At 36.2% G+C, this 13,119-nt stretch overlaps 1 protein-coding gene across 3 annotated transcripts in view; it reads left to right on the forward strand.

Moving 5' to 3' along the window:
- Window positions 1-13,119, forward strand: part of NCOA7 (nuclear receptor coactivator 7) — a 168,473-nt gene that overhangs the window by 96,551 nt on the left and 58,803 nt on the right. For all 3 annotated transcript variants that reach the window (XM_049771097.1, XM_049771100.1, XM_049771098.1), the window contains exons 4-8: window positions 2,075-2,154; window positions 4,554-4,661; window positions 9,668-9,781; window positions 10,664-10,789; window positions 12,363-12,547. In XM_049771097.1, coding sequence (XP_049627054.1) covers window positions 2,075-2,154; window positions 4,554-4,661; window positions 9,668-9,781; window positions 10,664-10,789; window positions 12,363-12,547 — 613 coding nt within the window. The remainder of the gene's footprint in view (window positions 1-2,074; window positions 2,155-4,553; window positions 4,662-9,667; window positions 9,782-10,663; window positions 10,790-12,362; window positions 12,548-13,119) is intronic.

The raw sequence follows: 13,119 nt of genomic DNA on the forward strand, positions 1-13,119 counted from the left end.
GCCTGGACCTGCTGTAATTGGTGGAAAGGGCTTGCTTTTATTCTTTGTTTTCATGTTTAAATTCCATATGTAAATTAAATCATACAATTTTTTTCTTTGTCAGATTATTTCACTTTGCATCAAGACCTCCAGACTCACCTATGTTGTTATAAATGGCAAGATTCATTAATTTTTATGATCAAATATTATTCAGTCATTTGTTGTGTACATAGATGAAATTTTCTTTTTTTTAATAATAATTTTTATTTTGAGATCTTTTTTGGAGGTTCTATCAGGGAAGAACAGCTACTTGTATCCCCTCTGCCAAAGAACTGTCCATATCTGTTTGGGGAAGGCTGTCCTCTTTGACTGTGCATGCAGCTTTGGGAGAGACATATATGGAGAAGTGAAGGAAGAAGGGGACACCCGCCTAGCCAGCCAGATCAGCTGAATCAAATCTGGCGATCAATGGGGTGACAGATGTTGTAGCCAGATTGCCCTCACATCCAGAAAATATTTTATTTATATATTCATCCATGGCTAAACACTTAAGTAATTTCCATATCTTTGCTGTTGGCATCCATGCAGTGAACAAGAGATTAATTAATTTCATCTGTGTGCATTTATTTTAGAAATACATAATGATATTGTTCTTCACATCTTATTCTCTTTCTCTTTTTTTTTTTTTTTTTTTTTTTTTTTTTGGTTTTTGGGCCACACCCAGCGGTGCTCAGGGGTTACTCCTGGCTGTCTGCTCAGAAATAGCTCCTGGCAGGCACGGGGAACCATATGGGACACTAGGATTTGAACCAACCACCTTTGTTTGGTCCTGGATCGGCTGCTTGCAAGGCAAACGCCACTGTGCTATCTCTCCGGGCCCCTATTCTCTTTCTCTTAATGATTGCTTCTTGTTGTGTTTGCTTCCGGATTATTACTCCTAATGATTGCCTGGCATCCAGGAATGTATCTCCCACACTTCTCTCCTTTAGCTCCCTACTGCCACAGAGGCTACTATGGTAGGAATCCTCAAGCTATTCACCTTCTGATGAACATATATGAGTTGCATTGCTGCTTTGCATACAGTATATGTACTTCCCTAGAATGGCTGTAGCAGTTTGTATCTTTGCCAATATTGGAATTGTCTAGCTTTATGGTTTGGCCATGTTAATTTAGATTAAATAAAACATTATTTTAATCTCTAGTTTTTAGACTTGCAGTGCAAATTAGAGCATCTTTTCACAGATAACTCAATTTGACATTACTGCATATAATTTTTAATCTATTGTACTATGTTTCTTTGTTTCTCAGTATTTGATTTGATGTTTTAATATGTATTTAACCTTAGCAATAATACAGTGACCAATGGTTTTTCAATTTGGCATATAAAACAGCAAAATATACGACTCACCTTAATATTGTTGAATATGTATGTCTCTCCATTTTTCATTATTTGATGACAGGATTCTGTCAAGTGATGCTCCACGGCTGGGGTTCCAACCTGGCAATTCAGTCAGCCAAGTCATTGGGCTGATATGAGAGCCTGTATTGCTAGGGACCAGGGACATCTCAGTAGTGCTCAGAGCCTCCAGGGTTTCATCCAGTGTTGCTCAGCAGATCCGATGGTATCTAGTATAGAAATGACTCAGGTTACTATATAAATATTGTAAAAGTAATATTGTATAAATAGTATTCATTATATATAATAGCTCAATCCGAGTAATAATAGTGAACATGTCTATGATGATAATTTTATTTGGACAATCACTTTTTGAAAGGACTATGCTGGTTTATGTTATGTATCATTTATGACTACACTAATTTTACTCTGACCTCATCATTGAAGGTTTCAGTTAAATTATTTTTTAACTGTTCAACATTGCATTCTGTAAAACATCATTCTCTGTATCATTTCATTATTCTACATTGATCACTTATTTAGTGTCTATTGAAGAATAGTATATTTTTATAAATGTAGAGGATTTGTGCCCTTGCCCCATATTTTGCTATTTGTATATTTTAATATACTATAGACAATCAATTAAAATCAATGTTCAGTTCCTAAAAATGAAATTGTTTGTTGCATTTTATTCTTCAGATAACAATCAAAACAAAATGCAGGATAAGAAAGAGAAGAAGATGGTGGTTCAGAAACCCCATGGTACTATGGAATATACTGTAAGTACAACTGGGGTGGCATGAATGTTGTTAGATAATTTTTCTCCCTTTAGTTGCATTCTTCCTGCATATCCATTAAATTAGGTATCAGGAATGTCTGGCCTTGTTACTGTATTAGGTCTGAAAAATCATGTTGTTTTCTCTGGAACATATTGGGACACATATGTGTGTTTTTGGTTGGTTGTCCTATGGTTCTTGAAAGAAGATATAGGTATCCATATGTCCCTTTTTATAAAAAAAATGGTTCCTATTCCTGTGTTAAGTAATGAAGGTTCTAGTCTGTCATGGTTTTCTGAAGAATGTGCTTGTACTTACTGGATGGTATAAAATGCTCCCAAGCTGTGAACAGTTAATCTTAAACTTTTGTTGGGGTTTGGGGGCCACACTAAGTGATACTCAGAGCCAACTTGTATTTCAGTGCTCATGTTTTGATCCTGATGGTTGGCAGACCATGCAGTGCTAGGAAACAAACTTCTGCATGCAGAACATGAACTCTAGCCCACTGATTGATTTCCCTACCTCCTAGTTTCACACCTTTAATGCCACCAGCATCTTTCCTAGGGATTGTGGCTTTGTCATATTTATATATCTTCTCATTCCCCAAACCCCAAAACACAGTATCTTCAAAGTAATTCCTAAACCTGAAGCAATTAATTTTCACTTTCCTTAAGGTAAATGCTACAAAGTTAAATCATGATTGTCACTATTTGATGAAGAGACTGAGACAGAATTTGAAGGAATGGTACAGGGGAATATAGGTGGCAAGTGGAGATTTGTAAATCCAATTCAGAAATCTAATTGTAGTTTGTGGTCTCAATATCTGTTTTGTGCTAATTCCAGATCCTGAAAAGCCCTGAATTTTAATGATTATGTAAATATCTAATACTGGAAATATATATTTTAGAATGCTAATAAAATAAAATTTAAAACTTTTAGTTTTGGCAGGAATGATTTTTCACAGCTACGAGGTACAGTGGCTTGTTTTAACTTTTTTGGCCACACCCAAGTAAATCAGGGTTTACTCCTGGTTCTGGGCTAGGGATCACTCCTGGCAATCCTCAGAGGATCTTAGTGGGCACTAGGATGGCCAGGTGTATGGAAAGCAATTTACTCTGCACACTGTACTTAGGTTGTTCTAGGTATTTGTGTTTACAAACTTAATTGCCCCGAGAGTTCCTCATGTTGTAGGATTTTGATACTCAGGACAGTGTGAGTTTAAGTCTTTGTCTTTACCCTTCCACTAGTCCTCCTGTAGGTGCCACTTATCTCCACCTAATTCAAGACTTAGCTGGTTAAACCAGTTCTGCTTACTGGAGCAGCCTCTATCTAGCCTTTACCCAGGTCTGTTGATGAAAACTTCTCAGTGACATTCACTAACCAGTTCTCGCTGGTGACCGTGACTTGGGAGTCCTTCTGGGTTAGTGATCTGGGCAGCTGTTTTCTTTTTGGATGAAACTTTGCATCTAGGAGTCCCTCATGTTTTCCCTGCCCTTCTATTCTTGTTCTAAAATTTTTAAAAGAAAATATGCTTCAGGGACATATTTCACAATTTTCATACATTTAGAGTATAACACTAGCTGATCATAGTAAGTTACAATTTAAATGACAGTGAACATCTGTTGGTAGCTGATCTGGAATTCTCATATTTTTCCTCGTTTTTCACTGTATCCATGAACTAGTTATGTTTCTGGAACTGAGCCTGGAGAAAATACCCAGCAATAGGCCATGAAACCTGCCAGGAATCTATAGTATAATAATATACATCCAGATATATTTAAAAAAGAGAAAGTTTTTCTGTAGATGATACTATATTAATGTTTTATAAAATTTTTATTTTACTTAGAATTTTATAGTCTATCTCATGAACCTCTATTCTACTCACCTAAATTATTCCAAAGATTAGAAAATTCATTAGTAGCTAGTGAAATTTGAAAATAAGGGAAACCAGTAATGCATTGTACTTCAGATAGAGCTTTTATTTTGTCTTATGAAGAATTGAGAATGTGAGTCAGAGTGATAGCACAAAAGGTAGAAAGTTTGTCTTGCATGTGGCTGACCTGGGTTCGATACTCATCATTTCATATAGTCTCCCAAACCTGACAGAAGTGATCCCTAAATATAGAGTTAGGAGTAAAGTCCTGAGCGTGGCCAGGTGTTTCCCTTCCCCTTCAAAAAAAAAAAGAAAAAAAAGAAAAATGAGAACTTGTCCTCCCTTTTTCTCCCCATAATATTCTCTGCATGGAACAATTTAATTTTTGCTTCCTTATTTCAAAGAGGGTTGTTGTTATCTATCAAATAAAAATTAGTGTGCTTTTTTTCTCCTTATACATGCTGAATATTATTTATTTATTTATTTATTTATTTATTTATTTATTTATTTATTTATTTATTTATTTTAGGCTGGAAGCCAAGATACTCTCAACTCTATAGCACTGAAGTTTAACATCACTCCAAATAAATTAGTGGAATTGAATAAACTTTTCACACATACTATTGTTCCAGGCCAGGTAATTATTTTCTGTTCAGTGTGACTTGAACAGACTTCAGTATTTTTAAATTTATCTTACATTTTTCATGCTTTATTTTTAGTGTCACAAGATTATTGTCCATGATAATATGCATTGGTTTAATCTTTTCCTTTAAAAAATTTCAGTAACATGGTTACTAAAATGTTAAATCTTATGGTTTTAATGTATAAAATTACTGCCCCATCACCACCACCAAATTGACCAAGACCCTTCATGACACTTTTATGTCACTTTTAGTCTATCTTTTCCTCCCTCTCTTCCCCTTTACCTGTAATCTCAGTTTTATAATTTAACTTTGTTTTGTTTTCTGTATACCAAAGATGAATGAGATCATCTGATATTTGATCCTTTTCTCTAATTTATTTTATTCTCTGGTTCCATCTAATTTGTAGGAAACAATTACATCTTTTCTTGTAGCTGCACAATATTCCACTACATATATACAACACAACTTTTTTCCTTTATCTCCAAGAGTGCTAAAGCACCTTTATACTTATGAACAGTTTTTATTAGCACAGTTTATTCAGCTATAACTTATACTATAGTTGGTTCCTAGAATGTTAAGAGAAGTTAAGTTAATGTGTTAGTATTCTTTGTAAAATATCTTACAGATACCTTAGAATCTTTAATTTAGAATTGAAAGTTTCACTTTAGACCAACTCTGGGGTATATGATAGTTATTATTTTGGAAAATATAAGTTTTATCTAGATTTGATAGCCTGACAAAAATGGGCAAAGGCAGAGTTAACATATAATAGGATTATAATGGCAAAGCCACAGATTTCTCTCCTGTTTTCTACTACTTGAGTTAGTTGAATTAAATTCACAAATTGTGCATTTTTTATGCAATTTGTTGGTACCATTTGTCTTTTAATATATTCACATATTCAATTGCACTTAACTCTTTCAGGCTAGATACTAGTACTTTTAAGTATTGCTTACTCATGTATAGCTTCATTCAAACAATGGTGATGGATCTTTGAATTTATTTTGAATTTTATTCATTTATTTGATAGGGAAAACATTGTGACTCTTCTACCCAATGTTGCGCAGGAGTCTGTTTGGAGATGGGTAGTCAACTCATCCTTGCTCATATATGTGGTTGTGCTCAACCACTTAAAGGAGCTTGCTATTTTCCATTTCTCTTTAACTATACTATTTGAAGCCAACAGGCATAAATTGAGTAGAATTTGTAGTTCCTGTGCTTGGGTATTTATGGTCTTATCAAAAGAAAAATCTCATGTACTTCCAAGGCAGGTAATTGAGGAAATATGTGCATAAGAAATTTTTTTAATTAACAAAATTTTTATCTCAGAAAATTAGTTAATTTTTCTATCTCTTACTGATTTTTTTTTATACTCTAGAGCAGGGATCTCAAACTCGTGGCCCGTGGGCCATTTGCGGCCCTCCATACAACATTTTGTGGCCCGTGGCTGGCCTTCAAATATCGCAGTATTCACGATTATTCGCTTACCAAATAATCACAATAAAAATCGCATTAGTAAGAAAAAGATCGCATTAAACTTAGAATACCCCGAGAGTTTTGTTTGGGGTATGCAAATGTTTAATGTGATTTTTTGCGATTTTTTTCTTACTAATGCAATTTTTATTGCGAATATTTGGTAAGCGAATAATTGCGAATACTTTGCGCCTAGCACAGACGTCATTTCCGCTGCTCCTGCCTGCTATCCCTTGCATTATCGGAGGCTGAAGGGAGAGAAGGAAGAGAAGGGAGAGAAGTTTATTACAGAGTTAGATTTTGTCATACCTTCATCATGACTTCATCAAAGCCTGCAGTGAAGAGAAAAGTTGATGACGAGCACAGACAATTTCAGGAAAAGTGGGAGACACAGTATTTCTTCGTTGAGCACAGGGGCATCCCCACATGTCTTATTTGCTCAGAGAAAGTTGCTGTGCACAGAGAATACAACTTGAAACACCATTATTCAACTAAACATGCTGAGGAATGTGCAAAATATCAAGGAAATGAGAGAGCCAAGCGGGTTGCCAGTCTTAAAGCATGTCTAATGAGGCAACAAGATTTCTTCAAGAAAGCAACCAAAGAGAATGTTGCATCAGTCGAAGCTAGTTACATGGTTAGTGAGATGATTGCTAAGGCAGGGCAACCATTCACAGAAGGAGAGTTTGTTAAAAAATGCATGTTATAGGCTGCAAGTATTATCTGTCCAATAAAGAAAGGTCAGTTTAGCAAAATCAGCCTTTCTGCCAACACTGTGGCAGAGCGCATTTCTGACATGTCAGGTGACATCATCAACCGTGTGAGAAAGCCAAATGTTTTGATGCATACTCAGTTGCTCTTGACGAGGCACAGATATAACAGACACTGCGCAGCTCACAATTTATGTCAGTGGTGTTGATTGCAATTTTGAATTGACAGAGGAGCTGCTCACAATAATTCCAATGCATGGCCAGACCACCACTAATGAGATATTTCGGCATCTGTGTGATGCCATTAAGAATGCAGGTTTGCCATGGAAGAGGTTTGTTGGAATAATAACCAATGGAGCACCATTGATGACAGGGAGGAAAAATGGACTGGTGGCACTTGTTCAAAAAAACTTGAAGAGGAGAGTGTTGAGAAGGCCCTTTGCAGTAAATGCCTGAAGTGTGACAATGTGATGTCTGTTGTTGTGAAATGCATCAACCAAATCAGATCCAGGGATTTAAAGCACAGAAGGTTCTGTGCTTGTTTAGAGGAAATGGAGCCAGAATATGAAGATGTGCTCTATTTTACCAAGGTACGTTGGCTCAGCAGGGGAAATGTTCTGAAAAGATTTTTTGAGTTGAGAGAAGAAGTGAAAGCCTTCATGGAGAAGGATGGGAATGCTGTTTTTGAGTTGAGTGATCACAAATGGCTCATGGACTTAGCTTTTCTTGTTGACATCACACATAAGCTGAATGTACTAAACAAGATGTTACAAGGTCCGGGGCAGCTTATCAGTGCTGCCTATGACAACATGAGAGCATTCTCCACAAAACTTGTGTTATGGAAATCCCAGCTATCTCAGACAAACCTTTGCCATTTCCCAGCATGCAAGGAACTTGTGGATACAGGCATACCATTCAGTGGTGAGAAATATGTTGATGCTATTTTTAAGCTAGAGAAGGAATTTGATCACAGATTTGCAGACTTCAAAAAGCACAGAGCCACTTTCCAAATTTTTGTGGACCCCTTTTCCTTTGATGTGCAAGATGTCCCTCCTGTGCTTCAAATGGAGCTCATTGACCTGCAATGCAACTCTGATCTCAAAGCCCAGTTCAGGGAGACTAGTGGCAAAGCAGACATGCATGGGCAGTTTTGGAGAGAATTGCCACACACACACACACACACACACACACACACACACAGCTTCCCTGGCTTTCCTGAATGTTCAAGCGCACCGCACCATGTGCCTTTTTAGGAGCACATATTTATGTGAAAGGTTATTCTCCACATTGAACTTCAATAAGTCAAAGTACAGGTCTAGACTTAATGATGATCATCTTCAAGCCATACTGAGGGTCTCAACTGCTTCCTCTCTAAAGCCAAATGTGGTTCAGATTTGTGAGAAGAAGTGCTGACAAGTCTCTGGCAGCAAGGAATAGGCAAAAGATGCCATGTTCAGAAGAAATAATTAAAACTGTTAATAATGACTTTTGAGGACTTTTTTTTTGTGAAATCCCTTATGTGGCCCTGCCTCACCCTGACTTTGCCTCCTGTGGCCCCCAGGAAAATTGAATTTGAGACCCCTGCTCTAGAGTATATGACATAACATACAACCTATAGTACAACCTCGGCATATAGTTATTAAGTTAAGGCTAATGATGGAAAGTCAGTAAAATTATTTACTACATTCTTATTTATTTACATCCATGAATAAAATATTGGTGCTGGACTAAGGTTTAGTAGTTAATAAGAGGCATATTCTCTTAAAGTTGTATCTCTGAAGGCAAAAATAGTAGAAATGGAAGCCTGAAAGATTTGTTCCTATTTGTCCTGCAATAGCTCTTTGACCTGGGCAAGTTATGTTTGTTTTGGGAGCTCAACTTCTTAAACTCTAAAGCTAGAGATTCGGTCAAATGATGTTCTCCCCCTCCTGTCCTTTTCTGTGCTGTCTGTCATTAATTTCTAAACATTAACTACAAATTTGCAGTCCTACTCTGTAGCTCTGCTCATGATTCTCCTAGTAAAATTCAGGAACAGATGAGAGACTTTAAAGGTTTTTGAAAATCTATAGCTGGACTTTTGCTTCAAAGCACTTTTAAATAAGTTTTTATGCTTGAAATGATCATAATCTTTCTCATTTAAGTAGATATGTTGAATCGAAACTAGTTTTAGGGGCCAAAGAGATAGTAGGTAGGGCAGTTACCTTGCATGTGTCTGACTTGAATTCAATCCCTTGCACTATATGTGGTCCCCAATCTCCTCCAGGATCTTCGAACAGAACCAAAAATAAGTAAGTCTGAAGCACAATTGGGTATGACCTTTCTCTTCCCCTGACAGAAGAAAGTGGTTCTTTTTGCTCTGTTTTCAGAAAAATTGGCAGTTACCTTTCTAGAGGCCAATTTGATTATTTGAGGTAGAAAAATCATTGCTCTGGCTAAAAGAGTTAGAGGAGTGACCACTTACACAAAGGTGATTTTCTGAGCAGGTAAGCAGGGAACTTCTTTAAATAAAATTTCAGAGATTTTGCTGCTTCCAGAATACCAAAACAAAATGAGAAATATCAAAGAAAAATAAAGAAGAATGAGGTATTTTCAATACCCTTTACTCTTCATAGCTTCAACTTATTGCTGTGTACTGTTTTGGGAATCTATTTACAAGATTTCTAGTTGTTGACAAGTGTCATGAAAGCCATAGTTGACATTAATTAGGCTTTAGTTATCCATCTTGTGTGAAACTGTGCAGGGAACTGCTGTCAGCACAAGTTAATGGTTACCTCTTGGTTCTTGGTGTTCACTTAGCTCTCCTTTACCATTCTCAGGTTCTTTTTGTGCCAGACGCCAACTTCCCTTCCAGTACCAAAAGGTTATCATCATCTAGTCCTGGTGCTACTATCTCTCCTTCATCATCAGATGCAGAATATGATAAATTGCCTGTATGTATGTCACTATAGTCACTAAAGACTCAGACTTGTCAAAAATATATTATGAGATGCAGAATTTGTCATGATTATATGATTTTTATTAATTAATTTTATTATTTATAATTATTTTATCTGAAATTCCCTACCAGAGAACTGAGTTTAAGTCATAATCAGTAGCCGTGAGAATACATCCTGTCTAGAAGACACCTTGTTTACATTTAAGGTCTTAAAGGCAGAATATATGTAGTATATAAAAAGTGTGAAATTAAACTCTCAATAAGACTGATGGTTTATATATACCCATACTTTAATTTGCAGGGAACTTTAACTGTAGATCAATTATGAATTTGGAGGGTATTTTTTTAATTTGATTTTATTTAAACCATTATGATTTAATTTAATTTTATTTTATTTAAACCATTGGGTTTCAGATATACAGTGAATCAGGGCCAATCCCACCACCAGTGTCTACCTCCCTTCACCAATGTTCCCCAAGGGCATTCCATTCCACCCCACCCTGGTCCCTTCTAGCCTGCCAGTATTACAGGCCCATTTTAAGGTTAGATTGTTATTGTTAAAAGTGTAGGTCTCTTGATTCCATTATTGTTGCTTTTTCCTTAGATATCTAGTTCTGTTCTTTTTTTTAACTTTACCAAAGCACCTGAGACCACTAGGGTTGTTTTCTAAAGACAGGCAATGAAACATTTCTGTAAAGTTTATGCATATGTAACTGTTTTTATTTTTTATATTTTATTTTGGCTTGAAAATTTTTGTATATTTGTGATATTTTTGAAAGATATATATGCCTCTTCCATGTTCAGTTTACTGAAGAGTTAGATGCCTTTATCTGTTTTGAAAAAGTTGCTTTTAAATTTTGAAATTTTTTTTCTAAAGGATGCTGACTTAGCAAGAAAAGCCTTAAAACCCATTGAAAGAGTGCTATCATCTACTTCTGAAGAAGATGAGCCAGGCGTGGTAAAATTTTTAAAAATGAATTGTCGTTACTTCACTGATGGAAAGGTATAATGATCCTGTAACTTATTTCCTGCTCTTGAAATCTGTGAGAGACTGAATTAAGCTAGAAACTAGATAAAATTGCTAAAGGAAGTTTATACTAAAATATGCTATCCTAGGGAACAGAGATATAGTACAATAGGTTATGTACTTGCCTTGCATAAAATTGACACTGGCTGAATCCACAGCACTTCATATGATCTTCCAAGCCTGTGAGGAGAGATCCCAAAATGAAGAGCCAAGAGTAAGCTCTAAAAACATCCTGCCCCCAAACAAAAAACATATGAACTAGAAATGTGACCCCAAAACCAAAATTAAACATATGAGATAGAGTACTGTGGATAGGGTGTTTGCCTTGCATGTGGCTGACCTAGATTCAAGACCCAACACTCTGTATCCTCCTGTGAGCACTGCACAGAACCAGAGGTAATTCCAGAGCACTGATAATTGCAGCCCCCAAAACAAACTTACGCATGCACAAACATACTTAAAATATAAAGATATATTTTTTATAATGCATAGATTTTTTTTCCTCCCAAGCTTCAGTATAAAATTTGACAAATTTCCATTGGTCTTCCTCTATTGGATATCTAGCATTTTATTTAACAATAGTTGTTGAGTGGAATTGTGAATCCTTTCCTTTGTTCTTGTCTCTTAAATTATTATGGACAATTTAAGACAGGGACGCAATTAAGTGTACGTTTAACAGCAAATGCTGGAGTAAGTTTTGTTAAATTTTGTATCCTACTCTACCACCACTAGCTCTGAGATGTGCAATAGATATTTACTGTTTTCTAAGCTTTCATATTACCATCTATATGAGGCCATTTAATGCATTTAACCACTACAGTATGATAATTAAACAGTTTGTGTACAGAGCTTACCACCTGCCTTAACTCATTTCAGTTCTTAATTAGTTTGCTACAGTAGATATTCAAACAAAATATTCAAAGTGTCTGCTCTGTCATGTTTTTAGGGTTGTTTTGTTGTTGGTAGTGTTTTTTGTTATCCACAAAGGAAAATAGTATAATTTTTGTGAGTCTTTGCAGGGTTTATATTGATGAAAGTGTATCCATGCATTCACAGAGATTTTTGTGCCAGGTTTTAGTAATAGGAAAATAGGTTATTTTATGCTTATAAATCTTTTGCAACCAAGAGTAAGTAATCCAGTTACAATTACACTGTCCCTTAGCCATACCAGAGTGAGAAGTGTTTGCTTTCTATTCCTTACGACCTGGCACCTGACACTTTATTTCTTCATCTTTTGTGTGTGTGTATTTACTTTTGAGCTACACCCAGAATTACTAAGGAATACATCTGGTTTTGCACATAGGAATTATTTCTGGTCTATTTGGAGGAACATATGAGGTTCTGGAGATCAAACCTGGGTCAGCAGTGTACAAGAAATATGCCCTACCCTCTATACTATTGTTGCTCTGACCCTTTACCCTATTGTTTAAACCTATTTTTCTAGCCCTGTTAGAGAGGATTGACACATGGGTTACTATGGTTCATAGTGGAATGAAGACAGCTTATATTCAAGCTGCTATGGTCTCACATCCCTCCCTTTTTCCTACAGGGTGTAGTTGGAGGGGTTATGATTGTCACTCCTAACAACATCATGTTTGACCCTCACAAGTCTGATCCATTGGTCATTGAGAATGGATGTGAAGAGTATGGCCTCATCTGCCCCATGGAGGAAGTGGTTTCCATCGCCCTGTACAATGACATTTCCCACATGAAGATCAAAGATGCTCTTCCATCGTAAGACACATTTCCTTGTTTACTAGTAAAAGGGGGATATGGGGAGAATTAAGTACAATTTATTTTAAATTAGAATATTTTCTAGAACAAGAAATCATGTAGTAGGTAGAATGTGAAAAGAAAAAAAATGACAGGAACTGGATAAAATAAATTCAATTACAGGGAAAGGTCAAATACAAAAGTAGAAGCAGGAATATTTAAAAGATATCACATATAATGGGAATTTGTGAGATCAGGGATGTATGTAGCTCAGTAAAAAGCACATATCCTCAGCACAATCAACTTTCTGACTAGAGATAGTTGTATGGGCTGAATGCATGTCTTGCATGTGGAATACCAGAATTCTCTCTCATCCAGAAATAGCTCAGAGCATTGCCTAGTGTAGCCCAAAACAACTAACAAAAATTGGCTTTACCAGTAGTGAATCAGAAGCATAGTGAATTTGTGGAAGAAGAAATGTTTCTTTGAAAGATTTTTGTCCTGAGGGTCAGGACATAGTGGTAGGGGGCATAGAGGGTAGGGGCATTTGCTTTGCACATGGATGACCTGGATTCAATCTGGTCCCCTGAGCC

Source organism: Suncus etruscus, chromosome 4 (assembly GCF_024139225.1).
Source record: "Suncus etruscus isolate mSunEtr1 chromosome 4, mSunEtr1.pri.cur, whole genome shotgun sequence".
NCBI classification, from domain to species: Eukaryota; Metazoa; Chordata; class Mammalia; order Eulipotyphla; family Soricidae; genus Suncus; species Suncus etruscus.